We start from the raw sequence: 17050 nt of genomic DNA on the forward strand, positions 1-17050 counted from the left end.
TGGGCAAAATTAGAGCACATGGTATTGGAGGTAGGGTACTGACATGGATAGAAAGTTGGTTGACAGACAGAAAGCAAAGAGTGGGGATAAATGGGTCCCTTTCAGAATGGCAGGCAGCGACTAGTGGGGTACCGCAAGGCTCGGTGTTGGGACCGCAGCTATTTACAATATACATCAATGACTTGGATGAAGGGATTAAAAGTACCATTAGCAAATTTGCCGATGATACAAAGTTAGGTGGCAGTGTGAACTGTGAGGAAGATGCTATGAGGTTGCAGGGTGACTTGGACAGGTTGTGTGAGTGGGCGGATGCATGGCAGATGCAGTTTAATGTGGATAAGTGTGAGGTTATCCACTTTGGTGGTAAGAATAGGAAGGCAGATTATTATTTGAATGGTGTCAAGTTAGGAAAAGGGGACGTACAACGTGATCTGGGTGTCTTAGTGCATCAGTCACTGAAAGGAAGCATGCAGGTACAGCAGGCAGTGAAGAAAGCCAATGGAATGTTGGCATTCATAACAAGAGGAGTTGAGTATAGGAGCAAAGAGGTCCTTCTGCAGTTGTACAGGGCCCTAGTGAGACCACACCTGGAGTACTGTGTGCAGTTTCGGTCTCCAAATTTGAGGAAGGATATTCTTGCTATTGAGGGCGTGCAGCGTAGGTTTACTAGGTTAATTCCCGGAATGGCGGGACTGTCATATGTTGAAAGACTGGAGTGACTAGGTTTGTATACACTGGAATTTAGAAGGATGAGAGGGGATCTTATCGAAACGTATAAGATTATTAAGGGGTTGGACATGTTAGAGGCAGGAAACATGTTCCCAATGTTGGGGGAGTCCAGAACCAGGGGCCACAGTTTAAGAATAAGGGGTAGGCCATTTAGAACAGAGATGAGGAAAAACTTTTTTAGTCAGAGAGTTGTGAATCTGTGGAATTCTCTGCCTCAGAGGGCAGTGGAGGCCAATTCTCTGAATACATTCAAGAGGGAGCTAGATCGAGCTCTTAAGGATAGCGGAGTCAGGGGGTATGGGGAGAAGGCAGGAACGGGTTATTGATTGAGAATGATCAGCCATGATCGCATTGAATGGCGTTGCTGGCTCGAAGGGCCGAAAGGCCTACTCCTGCACCTATTGTCTATTGTGTGTAGGATAGTGCTAGTGTCCAGGGTGATCGCTGGTCGGCACGGACTCAGTGGGCCAAAGGACCTGTTTCCATGCTGTATCTCTAAAGTCTAAATGCCTGATCACTGTTCAGAGACTTTAAGAGATGTGGTCTGCAGGGCAATGAATCACATGTGAAAAACGAGTGTTGAATGTCAGGGGATTTTTCATTTGCAACCGCTTCCTGTAAACCAGACTCACCAGGGCGGGTGTCACAAGTGCTGTGCAATGTGAGGAACTGAGCACAGTAACGTTTCGAGTCAGCGCTCCTCTCAACATGCTGATTTGTGTTGTTTCCCAGTCATGGGGCCATTTCAAGAGTAAAGTCAACAGTATTTTATAGTTACATGTCCCAAAACGGAACTATGAAAATCCTATTTGCAGCAGTACAGTCGATGTGTAAACATAGTATTCTGTAAACACAACAGCAGTCGAGATCGGGAACAAACCGAGGCTCTGGCGCTGTGAGGCAGTGGCTCTACCAGCTGCATCACTCTGTGTACTTGTTGTGACCGCCACACTAAATTTGAGTAATGTCACAGGAATCCAGTTAAGTTCATGGTGCCCGTAATTGAAAGCTTGTCCTATCTGCTACAATCAGAGCGCTGGAGCAGAGATGGGGAGGGGAGGGGGGGGGGATTGCAATCAAATAAGGCGCAGGCCTATGCTGTTGATTCTTCCTTCTTAATGGACCACACTTTAGCCATGTACCCTGACGTTGACTGGCGTGTTTCTGTCTTGTGCAGGAGGAAGTGGGATGTAGAATTAATGGAACGCTTGGAGCTGGAGAGGAACTTGTATTGGCTGGGGTAGAATCCAATTGTGATGGTCCTTTTCAAACAGATGACACAGAAGACACAAAGTGCTGGAGTAGCTCAGCGGGTCAGGCAACATTTAGTTTGGCTTTTAGAGATACTGTGTGGGAACAAGCCCTTGGGCCCATTGAGTCCGCGCCGACTAGCTATCCCCGTACACTAGCTCTATACTACACACGAGGGACAATTTGCTTTTTTTTTTCTACCAAACCCAATTAACCTACAAACCTGTACATCTTTGGAGTAAACCAGAGCACCCGGCGAAACCCCACAAGGTCACAGGGAGAACTTAAAAACTCTGTAAAGACAGCTTAGTCAGGATCGAACCTGGGTCTCTGGCGATGTAAGGCAGCAGCTCCACAGCAAGGCCACTGTGCCGCCCTCATCTTTAGAGACCATGGATAGGTGATGTTTTGGGTCAGGATCTTTCTTTTGACTGATTGTGGCGGGGGTGACGGGAGAGAAAACGGGTAGATTGGGAAGTGCAGGACAAAGCCTGGTGAGTGATAGGTGGAATCAGGTAGGGGGGGGGAGATTGATGGGCAGATGGTTAGACAAAGGCCAGAGATGAAAAGACAAAAGGTGTGAGATAGGGCAGAAGAGGGGCGAATTGTGAAGCCAGAGGAAGGAATCTAGGTGGAATGGGAATGGAGGAGGGGGTAGATGTGAATCCAGGTGCGATGCAGGCAAGAGAGGGTAAAGGAGAAACAAAATCCGAAGCAGGGAATGTTTGTTCTGCTTGGAAAGATTTTACTTGAGTTGGGTTTGGCAATTTTCTAGTGAACTGGATAACAAAGGGGAAAAAAGCAGTAAATTGAAAGGCAGAGATAACAATCTCGAGATTGTTACCTCAGCAAAATGCAAATTGGCAAGGGTGGCTGAAGTTTGAAAGACAGATGTGGGGGAAAAGGGCTCAGGGGTGGGGTGGAGGAAGTTGTTCCATTGGCAAAGAGGCCATTTGAACTGTACTGAGCCAGTGCCTAAACAAATCAAATAACTAGAGCCGTGGATAATATGGTAGAAGGGTTTCTACTGAGGGGAAGTGAAAAAAGTTTAGTTTAGTTTATGTTTATAAATTATAAGAGCAGAATTAAGCCATGCAGCCGATCAAGTCTTCTACACCATTCAATCATGGGTGATTTGTCTTTCCCTCTCAACCCCATTCTCTTGCCTTTAGAGAGGAGATGAGGAGGAATTTCTTTAGTCAGAGGGTGGTGAATCTGTGGAGCTGATTACCGCAGAAGGCTATGGAAGCCAAGTCAATGGATATTTTTAAAGGTAGATATTGACAGGTTCTTGATTAGCAAGGGTGTCAAGGTTTTTGGGGAGAAGGCAGGGGAATGGGGTTGAGAGGGAAAGTAAGATCAACAATGATTGAATGGTGGAATAGGCTTGATGGGCCAAAAGATCTAATCCTGCTCCTAGAACTTGTGAATAATCATGGGGGATTTTGCTTTACATTTAAGCTGGCAATAGTTATTTTCGAGTCGTGGAGCTGTGTAGCACAGAAACAGGCTCTTCAGCCCATTCTCACCCATGCTGACCCATTTGCCTGCCTACACTAATCCATTTGCCTGCATTAGCTCTAGAGGTGTACCTCAAGTGTGGAGGAGGACTTCATGAAGTGTGTATAAAATGATTTTCCAAATTGGTTTGTTGACAAATTAATCTGGGAGCAGACTATTTTTGATCTAGTGTTGTGCAATTACAGGAAAGGTTAATTAACAATTTTGTAACTGAGAGGCCTTCAGAGATAACTGATTATAATATGAGAGAATTTTATTTGAAGTTTTATTGCAGTTTAGTTTAATCTGAAACCACGTTTTTAAACCTAAACAAAGCTGTTCATTGTGGACTTGGTGGGCTGAAGGTCCAATTTCCGTGCTGTATCTCTAAAGTCCAAAGTCTAAAGATTATTCGACACACTTTCATGATCCAGTTTACTTAGAATAATTGATGATATACAGTGTGTATTTTTTAGTTGTGTTGTTACATCCGGTACATTCCGGTTGCAGATGATAAATACGCACTCCATTGTCTTGAAGTTAGAAGTGTGAAAGGTCAGGAACAAAGTTAACTAACTAAATGTGTAGGAAGGAACTGCAGATGCTGGTTTGAACCGAAGATAGACACAAAAAGCTGGAGTAACTCAGCGGGACAGGCAGCATTTCTGGAGAGAAGGAATGGGTGAAGTTTCGGGTCGAGTCTTCGTGGTTCTCCTTCTCTCCAGAGATGCTGCCTATCCCGCTGAGTTACTGCAGCTTTTTGTGTCTATTAACTGTAACTATGCATGGCCTCCATTTAAAGCAATAGTCGATATTTGATATACAAACCTTCAAGGCATCTATATATTACTGAAACTCTCATCTTGTTTGTTTGTCAGTTTGTTCCTTCGTAAATATATTTATACCCAAAATACAGCCAAAACGGTATACAACAGCGCAACAATTTTAGGCCCACCTTACTCAGACCAACGCAGGAGAGGTTTGGGCCCAACGGGTCCACCCTTTTCTAGTATAAACCAAATACGGAACATCGTGGTTACTTAGAGAATGTAAAGATAGCAATGGATCAAAGTAAAAGGGTTGTAAAATGGAGGCGCAAGGAACTGCAGATGCTGGTTTACAAAACAAGACACAGTCCACTGGAGTAACTCAGCAGGTCAGGCAGCATCTCTGGAAAACATGAATAGATGATGGCTGTGGAGGCCAAGCCTTTGGGTATTTTTATAGCAGAGATTGATAGGCTCTTGATTAGTAAGTTCATGTTCACAAATCATAGGTGCAGGATCAGGCCACATGGCCCATCGAGTCTATTCCACCATTCAATCATGGCTGATCAATCTTTCTCTCTCAACCCCATCTTCCTGTCTTACCCCTGTAACCTTTGACACCCTTACTAATCAAGAACCTATCATTCTCCGCTTTTAAAATACACAATGATGGCCCCCACTGCCGTTTGTTGCAATGAATTCCACAGATTCACCACCCTCTGACTAAAAAGATTCCTCCTCATCTCCTTTCTAAAGGTTCGTCCTTTTATTATGAGGCTATTGCCTCTGGTCCTAGACTCTCCCACTAGTGGAAACATCCTCTCCATATCCTCTCTATACAGGCCTTTCACTATTCGATACGTTTTAATGAGATCCCCTCTAAACTCCAGTAAGTACAGGCCAAGAACTGTCAAACGCTCATTATACAGGGTGTCAAAGTTTATGGCGAGAAAGCAGGAGAATAGGGTTGAGAGGGAAAGATAGATCAGCCATGATTGAATGGTGGAGTGGACTCAATGGGCCTAATGGCCAATTCTGCTTCTATGACTTATGAACTAATGAACATTTCAGGTTGGGATCCATTTTCGGACAGGAGAAAGGAGGAGAACTTCTTCGAAGTAGGGATACCTAGAGGAGAATTCACAGTGGAGCCATAAAATGAAAACACAAGGAACTGCAGATGCTAGATCGGTGACGTTTCAGATTGGACCCCTTATTCAGACATTTATATTGTAAAAGGTTTGTAATATTGTCAGGAGGAGCAGTAAGCCCAAAGATCAGGAATACTTGGGAATTCAGCAAAGAGAGAGGCAAGGCATTCACATGGGAAGGGAAAGGGGATTTTGATTACAAATCCTTTGGGAAATGTAAACACACTGTAAAGTTTCCACAGATATGTAAACAGAAAATATTAACAAAATGTTAATGTAGGTTCCTTTCAGAGTGAGATGAGGGAAATTGTATCAGTTATAAAGAAATTCATTGGCTTAGGTTTTGGTTTATTTTTGTCATGTTTATCGAGGTTCAATGAAAAGCTTTGTTTTGCATGCTATCCAATCGGTTCAGATAATACTATACATCAATATAATCAATTCAAACTCAAGTGCAATAGGCAGAGCAAAGGGGAAGATACAAAGTGCAGAATATAGTGCCCTGCAATGTAGCGCACCAGTTCCATAGATAAATTCCAATGTCCGCAATGGAGTAGAGGTGAATCGGTCAGAACCCTAGCTTATGGAAGGATCATTCAGAAACCTTTTCCTGAGTCTGGTGGGGCACGCTTTCAAGCTATTGTATCTTCTGCCCGATGGGAGCGGGGAGAAAGAGGAATGAGCCTGGGTGAGATGTCTTTGATAATGTTGAAGATAGACACAAAATTCTGGAGCAACTCAATGGGTCAGGCAACATCTCCGGAGAAAAGGAACATGTGATGTTTTGGATCAGAACCTTTCTTTGATGATGTCGGCTGCTTTCCCAAGGCAGCGTGAAGTGTAGATGGAGTTAAAGGTAGGGAGTCTGTCAACATTCATGGAAAAAGATGTGAAAAAACTCACAAGTAGTGGTGCACAGGTCCAGAGATAATGAGGAACAGAAATAATCTAGAATTACTGAAAGGTAGAAATTAGTGTAACTAAAAGTCAGTAAGTCCATTCATCCCACGGTTTTGTGAGAGCTGGCCACAGACATAATGCATGCAGTGATGGTAACCTTCCAAAATCTGATGGATTGTGGGACAGGTTGCTACAGTGTTGCCTGTCCATGCCCTTCCTTCACAGATGCTGCCTGGCCCGCTGGGTACCTCCGGAACTTTGTGTGTTGCTTCTACAGGTGCATCACTGATTCTCCGGCAACTGGTGGTCCGGCAACTCCTTTAATCCGGAACAAATTTACGAGAGCGCACTTGAAACCCCCCCTGGAAGTCCCCCCGAAAATGTGATGCCTCGGCCGGGTGATGAATTTGCCACCTGTGGCCGGGGCTCTGGAACTGTGGCCCAGCCGGAGCCAGCAGGTCCGCTCCCAGAGCCAACTTCCGCGGCCGACCTTGAGCGCCGCTCTCTCGGCCCCTCGGCCTGCTTCCGTGCTGTATGATTCGCAGCACTTATTTGGCTGTGAAGCGACTGATTGTTGTGAAAGGAGCAGGAAAAGTAGAAGTTCTCACTTTCTGTATTGTTCGCTCTGAGGTTCACAGTGTTGGTCTGTTCTCTGTTGTGTAGTGAACCGCAGTAAACAACATTCTTAATCATGTGGATCTGAGCCAAGGACAACAGGCTGGATGGTAGCCAAACTCTTGCCAGTTTCGGTACATTTCCCACCCCCTCCCGTTCTTAGCCAAACTGATTAACTCCTGAGACTTAGTTTCCTTAGAATGTACAGCAAGAACATTGAACAAGGGCGGCATAAGTGGCACAGCAGTAGAGTTGCAGCCTCACAATGTCAGACACCCAGGTTCGATCCTGACTTTCTGTAAGGAGTTTCCATGCTCTGCCTGTGACCATATGGGCTTTCTCCGGGTGCTCCGGTTTCCTCCTACACTCTAAAGACTCGCAGGTTTGTAGGTTAATTGACCTGTGTAAATTGTCCCTCGTGTGCTGGATAGAACTTGTGTATGGGCAATGGATTTTGACCCTCTTTCCCCAAGGAGAGGGCTGGCGGGTGTATGGAACGAGCTGTCAGAGGAGGTAGTTAGGGCAGGTGCTGTAGCAGCATTTAAAAGACATTTGAACAGGCTCATGGAGAGTTTAGTTCAGTTAGTTTTATTGCTTTTATTTTATTGCTTAACAAAGCTTTTTTTAATAATTGCGTGCTGCCCAGTGACAACAATCACGCCATTCACGGTGTACAGATACAGAATAAAGGGAATCACATTCAGTGCAAGATAAAGTCCAGTAAAGTCTGGCTAAAGATAATCCAATGGTTTCCAATGAGATATATGATAGGAAGGAACTGCAGATGCTGGTTTAAACCGAAGACAGACACACACCGCTGGAGTAACTCAGCGGGTCAGGCAGCATCTCTGGAGAAAAGGAATGGGTGACGTTTCGGAATGGAGACTTCTTCAGACTGAGAGAGAGGGGAAAGGAGAACAAAATAGAGATAAATGGTAGGTCAGGACCACTCTCTGACTTACCACCTACCTCATTGGAGAACCTAGGATCCGTAGGAAAGGTTCAGAGGGATATGGGCCATACTTGGGCAGGTGGGATTAGCGTAGATGGGGTATCTTCATCGGCTTGGGCCAAAGGGCCTGTTTCCATGCTGTATGAGTCCACAGTTCTGTCTGTAAGGTAACACAAGACCATTTGCACAAGCCTTTCCTGAGCAGGGCCCAGTGTGGCTCAGTAACTCTCTTCTGCACCTACCTTTGGCCTTGTGGAGAGGGGAGTGGCGTGAGGACAGACCAGTGGTGGCACAGCTAAGGGAGCTCCTAGGGCTTGGTCCTGTGCTGTACTACAATCCATCAGCTCAATGCAGAGGCCAGCAGGGCTACTCTCACAGAGCCAGCATGATGTTTAATAGACTAAATGGCCTCCTTCTGAACGTAGAACAGTACAGCACGAGATCAGATCCTTCTGCCCACAATGTCAGTAAAGTCTAATTAAGGATAGTTCAAATGAGGTAGATGACCGCTCTCTTTTAGACGTGGTCACAGGGAGAAGGCACAAACGCCACACACAGACAGCACCCGAGGTCAGAATTGAACCCGGGTCTCTGGCGCTGTGAGGCAGGTGCTCGACCCGCTGCGCCACCGTGAAGGCAACAGTTCTACAGATGAGGGTTCAGAAGCCGACTGCGGAGGTTGAATCTGGATTGGATTGGGGGGGTCTAGTGGGAATTTGTTACGCTGTACATGATGCTTGTTCCACTGGTGAGATCTTTTCACCTCGTTCTTCCAGGGCTCTGGTGATGATTGTGCACGGTGCAGGAGAACATAGCGGGTCTTATATGAACCTTGCCTCAATGCTCGTCAACCAATCCCTGTTTGTGTTCTCACATGATCATGGTGAGTACCATCTTCCAGCCATTAGCTCCTCTGGGAAACTCCTCATTGTCAGCATCTAGGTTAAGGTTTATTATTGTCCTGTGTACAATGAAAAGCTTGTGTGTTATTCTATCAGATCTGATAATCAAATACTTAAGTACAATCAAGCTAAAGTCTAGTACACATAGTGGCGCAGCGGTAGAGATGCCATCTTACAGCATCAAGGACCTGGGTTCGATCTTGACTCCGGATGCCGTCTGCACGGAAATTCTATGTTCTACCTGTGATCACGTGGTTTTCCTCTGGGTGCTCCAGTTTCCTCCCACATTCCAAAGATGTGCGGGATTGTAGGTTAATTGGTTTCTGTAAATTGCCCCTAGAATGCAGGATAAAACTAGCGTACAGGGTGATTGATGGTCGGCACGGACCAGTGGACCGAAGGGCCTGTTTCGCGCTGCATCTTTAAACCAAACGAAACTAAACTACATTAGGTAGAGCGAAAGGGAGATAGCGCGGGGAGAATATAGTTCTCAGCGTTGTAGAGAGAACGCTGTCCAGAGACAAAGTCCGATGTCCGCAATGGGGTAGAGGTGAATCGGACAGTACCCTAGCTTGAGGAAGGACCGTTCAGAAGCCTGATAACAGCGGGGAAGAAGCTGTTCCTGAGTCTGGCTGTGCCGCTTTCAAGCTTCTGTACCTTCTGCCAGACAGGAGAGGGGAGAAGGAGGAATGACTGGGGTGGGACAAGCCTTTGATTTTGTTGACCGCTTTTCCATGGTAGCATGAAGATGGAGTCAGTGGTGGGGAGTCTGGTCTGTGGGATGGACTGGGCTACATTTACAACTTTCTGCAATTTCCTGGAGTCTTGGGCAGAGCTGTTCCCCAACCAAGCTGTGATGCAACCCGACAGTGTGCTTTCCTGGTGCATTTGTATAAGTTTCAGGTGGGCGGGTGGTGCAGCAGTGGAGTCGAGCCTTACAGCACCAGAGACCCAGGTTCGATCCTGACTACAGGCATTGTCGGTACAGAGTTTGTACGTTCTCCCTGTGACCATGTGGGTTTTCTCAGGGTGCACCGGTTTCCTCCCACATTCCAAAAGATGTACAGGTTTGTAGGTTAAATGACTTCAGTAAAATTGTAAATTTGTCTTCGTTTCCTTGTTTCTTCAGGGTACAATTTTGTTACCTGGACTGCTGTAATTGGAGAGTAGGATTGGGGTTTGCCTACAGTTGTTATTTTGGATTATTTCTATTACTCATATCTTTCGATGTTTCGATGATTCAATGATAATTTAACTAAATAAACAAAATTAGGAACAAAATGTTCAGTTTAGTTTGGAGATATTGCATGAAAACAGCCCCCTTTGGCTTTCTGGCGACGTGAGGCAGCAACTCGACCAGCTGCCCCACTGCATCGCCCAAAGTGGAGGGTTGGGCGGATGTGTAAGGAGTGTCTGAATAATATTTCGTTAAACAAACGTAATTTCTTTCTTTAGCGGTGATAAAAAATGTTATGTGCCTCTTTCCGACTTTCAAGATGCCAGAAACTGGAATGGGATCAATATTTATTTTTAAGGTGTTGGTTGAGGCAGGAATGTTGGCTGAGGCTCCAGGTGAGTGCATCTGGTCTTTTACGAATGGTGCCCAGAAATGTTAAACATGCTTTTTCTAAGATAGTGATTGCAGCCTTCAAATGGTCGCTGACTGCACTGAAGGATTTGGAGAGGGTTGCAGAGGAGGTTTACCAGAATGCTGCCTGGATTAGGAGTTCTTAGATAAAGGGAGAGGTTGGACAAGCTTGGAGTGTTTTCTCCAGAGCTTTGGAGGTTGAGGGGAGACCAGATAGAAGTATATATAATTATGAGAGGCCTAGATATATTGTGGAAGTCAGAACCCTTTTTCCCAGAATGGAAATGTCAAAGATTAGAGGGCATAGCTCTAAGGTGAGAGGAGCAAAGTTTAAAGGAGATGTGCGGAGCACGTTTTCTTTTACACGGTTTAGTGGAAGGCACTGCCAAGGGTGGTGGTGGAGGCAGATACGATAGTGGTTACTCCAGCACTTTGTGTTCTTTTGCAGGAAAATGGGACTAGCTCAGCTATAAAACCGGGTTGGCTTAGACGAGTTGGGCTGAAGGGCCTGATTCCATGTTGTGTGGATCCAGAAGGTGAAAATCAGAATGGGGAGATATTTAGAGGGTTGTAAGGCTGGAGAGAATTTCAGAGCAAGTAGAATGATGGAACCTTGTAGCACAGTAGAAGGTCCTTTCAGTCCAAAGTATCAAATGAGCTCTTTGACAGAACTGTGTAGGAAGGAACGGCATATGCTGGTTTATACCGTGTGCTGGAGTAACTCAGTGGGTCAGGCAGCCTCTCTGGAGAAAACGGATAGGTGACATTTCGGGTCGGGACCCTTCTTCAAACCCATTTCTGTCTCCTCAAAATCCATGAGCATATTTTGAGGAGGAGGTGGGGCTGGGAAAGGTCAGAAACTGTGGAGGGCAGACGGCCGGAAGTGATGATCTGAGAGATAATGGTCTGGTGCTCATCTGTGGGGTCATGGCCCAGGGGTAAGTAAGAGGAAGTGTCTGAGAGCTGGTGCTTGGCCTCAGTGTGGTAGAGGTCAGCATGCCAGACAACCACGGCACCTCCCTTGTTGGCGGGGGATGACGTTAGAGTAATGGGAGTAGAAAAGTTAAGACGGTTGATATCCCACCGTCAGTTAGAGATGGAAATATCTAAAGAGGGTAGAAGGCCATCTGGGGGAGTCCAAGAGGAGGGGGACCGGTGGAGATGGGAGAAGAGGGTCATCATTGGGTGGTGCGAACTCCTTCCCATAGAACAAGTATAATCCCCAGTCTGAAGAAGGGTCCCAACCCTAAACGTCACCCATCCATTTCCTCCAGAGATAGAAACATAGAAAATAGGTGCAGGAGTAGGCCATTCGGCCCTTCGAGCCTGCACCGCCATTCAATATGATCATGGCTGATCATCCAGCTCAGTAACCTGTACCTGCCTTCTCTCCATACCCCCTGATCTCTTTAGCCACAAGGGCCACATCTAACTCCCTCTTAAATATAGCCAATGAACTGGCCTCAACTACCTTCTGTGGCAGAGAATTCCACAGACTCACCACTCTCTGTGTGAAGAAATGTTTTCTCATCTCGGTCCTAAAAGACTTCCCCCTTATCCTTAAGCTGTGACCCCTGGTTCTGGACTTCCCCAACATCGGGAACAATCTTCCCGCATCTAGCCTCTCCAACCCATTAAGAATTTTATATGTTTCAATAAGATCCCCCCTCAGTCTTCTAAATTCCAGCGAGCATAAACCTAGTCTATCCAATCTTTCTTCATATGAAAGTCCTGCCACCCCAGGGATCAATCTGGTGAACCTTCTCTGTACTCCCTCTAAGGCTAGAATGTCTTTCCTCAGATTAGGAGACCAAAACTATACACAATACTCCAGGTGCGGTCTCACCAAGGCCCTGTACAACTGCAGAAGAACCTCCCTGCTCCTATACTCAAATCCTCGTTGCCTGAGCTGCTGAGTTACTCTAGCACTTTGTGTCTATCTTTGGCAGAACTACCCAATTTGTTGCGATCCTTCTCATCTCGTGCCACAACCTTGCGCACGCCTGTCCTTTTCAAATATATGCCTAATTCCCTGCTTGAAATACCCTTCGCTCTTCTCTGCCCTCCTTGTATTGTTAAGATGCCAACACCCCCAGCTTGTTGGGAATGGGCAAAGGCTGATCACGTGGAAGGAATCTTTGGTTTGATGAACTGCTGGTCACATTTCTGGTCAAAGACGGATTTTGCAGGAAGTGAGAGGATTCTGTTTCAGGATTAATCCGTCCTTTGGTACTGATTTCAGGTTTAACAAAAGGATTTCTGCTGCACTTGTCGAGTTTCTATGTGGTATTTTAATCCTTGCTTTGGCATTTCTTTATTTGTCAACTCGCACGCAAGTTTTATACAGCCTCGATTTTGCAGAATTATATTGGATCAGAGCATCGGATCTAAACAAAATGAATCTTTTAAAGCGGGGACTATTTGAAAGGAACCATGGTGGCGGTTTTCTTTAATCCAATTTGCTACAACCCTCCCCAGAGGCTCTTAATGTTACGTAGAACACAGAACATGGAACAATACTGTACAGGAACAGGCCCTTCGGCCCACAATGTCGGTGCCGAACATAATGCCAAGTTAAACTAATCTCCTCTGCCTGGATCTCTTCAGTCTGAAGAAGGGTCTCGACCCGAAACGTCACCCATCCCTTCTCTCCTGAGATGCTGCCTGACCCGCTCGGTTACGCATCAGTCTGAAGAAGGGTCTCGACCCAAAACGTCACCCATTCCTTCTCTCCTGAGATGCTGCCTATCCCGCTGAGTTACTCCAGCATTTTGTGAAATAAATACCTTCGATTTGCATCAGCATCTGCAGTTATTTTCTTATACATCCTCTGCCTGGATAGCACGTAATCAAAATTTTCACTGTTTCGTGGTACACTGACACTAATAAACCAATGCCAATACCTGTGTCCCCTAGTTCTTGATTCCCCAATCCTGGGAAAGAGACCATTACAATTGACCCTATCTGGAGATCCACATCTGTGCACACACACGCATATTTTTGAAGGATCCAACAATTGGGATCCTTGAGTTCATGGTGGCATAGAGCACTTGAGCAAAGATATGTTGCAGATATTGGTGTGATGGATGGAAATGGCAAAGACGAGAGGGCATAACGTTAACATGTTACTAGACCAAGTGGACCCGTTGGGCCCATTCCTTGTAGAGGGGGGACAGGCAGGGCCGTTTTTACAGCATTATGGGCCCCCGGGCAAAGCAGTGTACTGGGGCCCTTACCGTTACTCTCCCCCGCCCCCCTTTCCCTACCAGCCCCCCCCCTGTCGTGCCGGCGAAAAGCACTTACCGAAAAGCACTTAGCGATGGACTTAGGGTGCTACATCGTTGCGAAAAGCACTTACAGATCGCTGTGAGAAGCACTTAGTGACCGAAAATGTTGCGAAAAAAGCACTTATTGAACCTACATTTTTAAAGTAGTATTTATTTATTGCAAGTCACTTAACATACACAGATCAGCATGGGGGCCCCTATGCTCGTGGGGCCCCGGGCAAGTGCCCATCAGGCCCATGCGTTAAGACGGCCCTGGGGACAGGGAAGGGGAGAGGGTGTGATTGAGTGGGGACAGGGAAGGGGAGAGAGTGTGAGCGAGCCCTGGACCCAAAGCCTCTCCTGTATTGGTGTAGCACCCTCAACCCCCCCACCCAATCCCCCTTATCCCCCCCTCCTACCCCCACTAACCCACTCCATCCCCCTACCCCACCCCCACTTGTCCCTCCCCTGCCCCCTCCCCCACTCCCCCAGCCCTGCCTCCACCCCCTTCCCCCCTCCCCACCCCTATTCCCGGCTCCCCTCTCCTGACCCCCCGCTCCCCTCCTCCCCACCCCCACTCTCTCCTGCCCCCCACTGTCCCCCTTCCTCCCCACCCCCACTGTTCTCCACACCCCCACTGAACCCCCCCCCCACCCCATTCTCCCTCAACAGCCATCTATGGCTATGTAGAAACAAGGAACTGCATCTGCAGATCCTTTTTAATACACTAACGGACACAAAGTGTTGGAATAACTCAGCGGGTCAGGCAGCATTTCTGGAGAACATGGGTAGGTGACGTTTCAGGTCGGGATTACTGATTCTGAAGAAGGGTCCCGATCCAAAACGTCTCCTATCCATGTTTTCCAGAGGTGGTTCCTGACCTGCTGAGTTACTCCAGCACTTTGTATCCATCTATTGAGACTGGGTAGAGGGGTATGCAGGCAAATATGTAAAATATGTTGAGGACTTGGAATAATAACTATGAACGATTTCAACCACTTCCAAATGGGGTTAAAAGTGGCCCAAAGAGAGAGAGAAACAGTAAGCAGTACTTTTTTTCTGCAATGTGTGTAAAATTCCCTTCTCACTCAGCATGTAGAAACATCCAATTGTACAGAGAGCAGCTGGATCAACAAAGGAGAAGGAAACTAGTTGATTTTAACTAACATCTGAAGATTACAATAACAACATACAAAGGTTTAAGGTGGAAGTTGGGATGAATTCCACACTGAGCTTCATAAACACCTTCCCTCCGATTGTCTGCTCCAGTTGAACCCATACTGGTTCAATGGTTCCTTTATACCTGTACTAAGGTGTAGTGAATTCTTTATTTGCATACAGATGAGTAAGATTATTGCTATACTGAAGTACAATAAGTACATTATATGTAGAAATAGCCCACTGAGCCCATATACAAGCGTCGCCATGGTTTGGCACCACAGCACAGTCCCAGCTGCAGCTGGCCATAAAGGCCTATTGCAGCCGTCGCCTCCAATCCGGTCACCCCGCGAACCATCGCCCTTCTCCTCGCCCGGCCACCTTCAGCCTTCAGCCTTCGTGCCCTGAAGGTGCCTCCCCCAGCCGTCCTTGAAGGCGCGGAAAGTAAGACCCCCACCGTTCTTCTTGCCAGCCCTTTGTCCAGCGTCCGCCACCATTGCCGACTCTCTCCACATCTCCTCTCTGGTTCTCGGTCCTCGGTCTCGGACGGGCAGGGGCTGGGCCCAGCGGCTTCCCTTTCCCGGTTCCGCGGCGGGCGAGCCGGGCCTGCCGTCAGGGGTATGGCCACGGATCGCTGAGACCCTCTGGTCTTGATATTGGTTGATTATTGTTGTGTGTGTTGAGATACAGTGAATAACTGTAGTCAAATCATATTCATACATACAGCGTTATAGTGCAAGAGTTAAAAATCCAAAGTCCGCAATGAGGATATTGTCTTTGTATCTTATTTTTATCATCGGAGATACAATGGTGCAACAGGTAGAGCCGCTGCCTCACAGTGCCAGAGACCCAGGTTCCATCCTTATCTCAGGTGCTGTCTGTGTGTGTGGAGTTTGTACGATCTCCCCGTAATTGCATGGGTTTCCTCCGGGTGCTCTGGTTTCCTCCAACATCCCAAGAAGATGTGCGGAATTTGTAGGTTTGTAATGTGAATTGTCCCCTAGTGTGTAGGGAGCGGATGTGAAAGTGGGATAATATAAAACTAGTGTGAACGCGTGATCGATGGTCGCCGTGGGCTTATTGGCCTGTTTCCATGCAGTTTCGTTCAATCAATTAAATCGATCTACTTTGTCTCCTTATGCAGTTGGCCACGGGCAGAGTGAGGGGCAGCGTCTGAATGTGTCCAACTTCAAAGTATTTGTGCGTGACAGCCTGCAACACATTGACATGATGAAGCGCCGTCACCCAGGCCTGAAGATCTTCCTGTTGGCGCATTCCATGGTAATCAACTGTGGAGTCAAATGGGACAAATGCACCATCATCTTATTCCATCACATGTATCTGTCGCTAGAAAATGGGTAACTATTCTGCCTCAAGTTCATCAGTCAGAACAGGGGCAACACAGTGGCACAGGGGTAGAGTTGCTGCCGTACAGCACCAGAGACCCGGGTTCGATCCTGATTATGGGTGCAGTCTGTATGGACGTTTTACGTTCTCCCTGTGACCGTTTGGGTTTTCTCCGGGTGCTCCGGTTTCCTCCCACACTCCAAAGACGTACAGGTTTGTAGGCTCATTGGCTTTGGTAAAATTGTACCCAGTCTGTAGGATAGTGTTGGTGTGCAGGGATCACTGTTCGCCATGGACTCGGAGGCCCGAAGGACCTGTTTCTATGCTGTATTTCTATATCTCTAAAGTAAACCATTTTCCCCAGGGTGAAAATGTCAAAGACTTGAGGGTATAGCTCTAGGATAAGAGGGGCAAAGTTTAAAATAGATGTGCAGGGCAAGTTTTGCACAGAGGGTGGTCAGTACCTGGAACGTGCTGCCTGGGGTGGTGATGAAGGAAGATATGATGGTGGTATATGAGAGGCTTTTATAAAAACAGGAGAATCAAGAACCAGAGGATAGAGGTTTAAGGTGAGATGGTAAACATTTAATAGGAAACTGAGGGGCAATTTTTTCAACTCAGAGTGTGGTCAGTATATCGAACAAGCAGCCAGAGGACGTGGTTGAGGCAGATACTATAAAAGGATTCAACAGTTCAACAGTTCAACAGTTCAACAGAGCTTTATTTGTCATTCGGTACCAAGGTACCGAACGAAACTACATAGCAGTCACACAAAAAAAAAGAACACAAGACACATGACCCCAACACAAACGTCCATCACAGTGACTCCAAACACCCCTTCACTGTGATGGAGGCAACAAAACTTCCACTCTCTTCCCCACGCCCACGGACAGACAGCTCGTCCCCGACCGACCCGCACAGTCC

At 46.8% G+C, this 17050-nt stretch overlaps 1 protein-coding gene across 2 annotated transcripts in view; it reads left to right on the forward strand.

The window, feature by feature from the left end:
• The window catches only part of LOC144601805 (monoglyceride lipase-like), a 35579-nt gene that overhangs the window by 5504 nt on the left and 13025 nt on the right, over positions 1–17050 (forward strand). For both annotated transcript variants that reach the window (XM_078414243.1, XM_078414242.1), the window contains exons 3-4: positions 8642–8748; positions 15924–16060. In XM_078414243.1, coding sequence (XP_078270369.1) covers positions 8642–8748; positions 15924–16060 — 244 coding nt within the window. The remainder of the gene's footprint in view (positions 1–8641; positions 8749–15923; positions 16061–17050) is intronic.

Source organism: Rhinoraja longicauda, chromosome 17 (assembly GCF_053455715.1).
Source record: "Rhinoraja longicauda isolate Sanriku21f chromosome 17, sRhiLon1.1, whole genome shotgun sequence".
Taxonomy (NCBI): domain Eukaryota; kingdom Metazoa; phylum Chordata; class Chondrichthyes; order Rajiformes; family Arhynchobatidae; genus Rhinoraja; species Rhinoraja longicauda.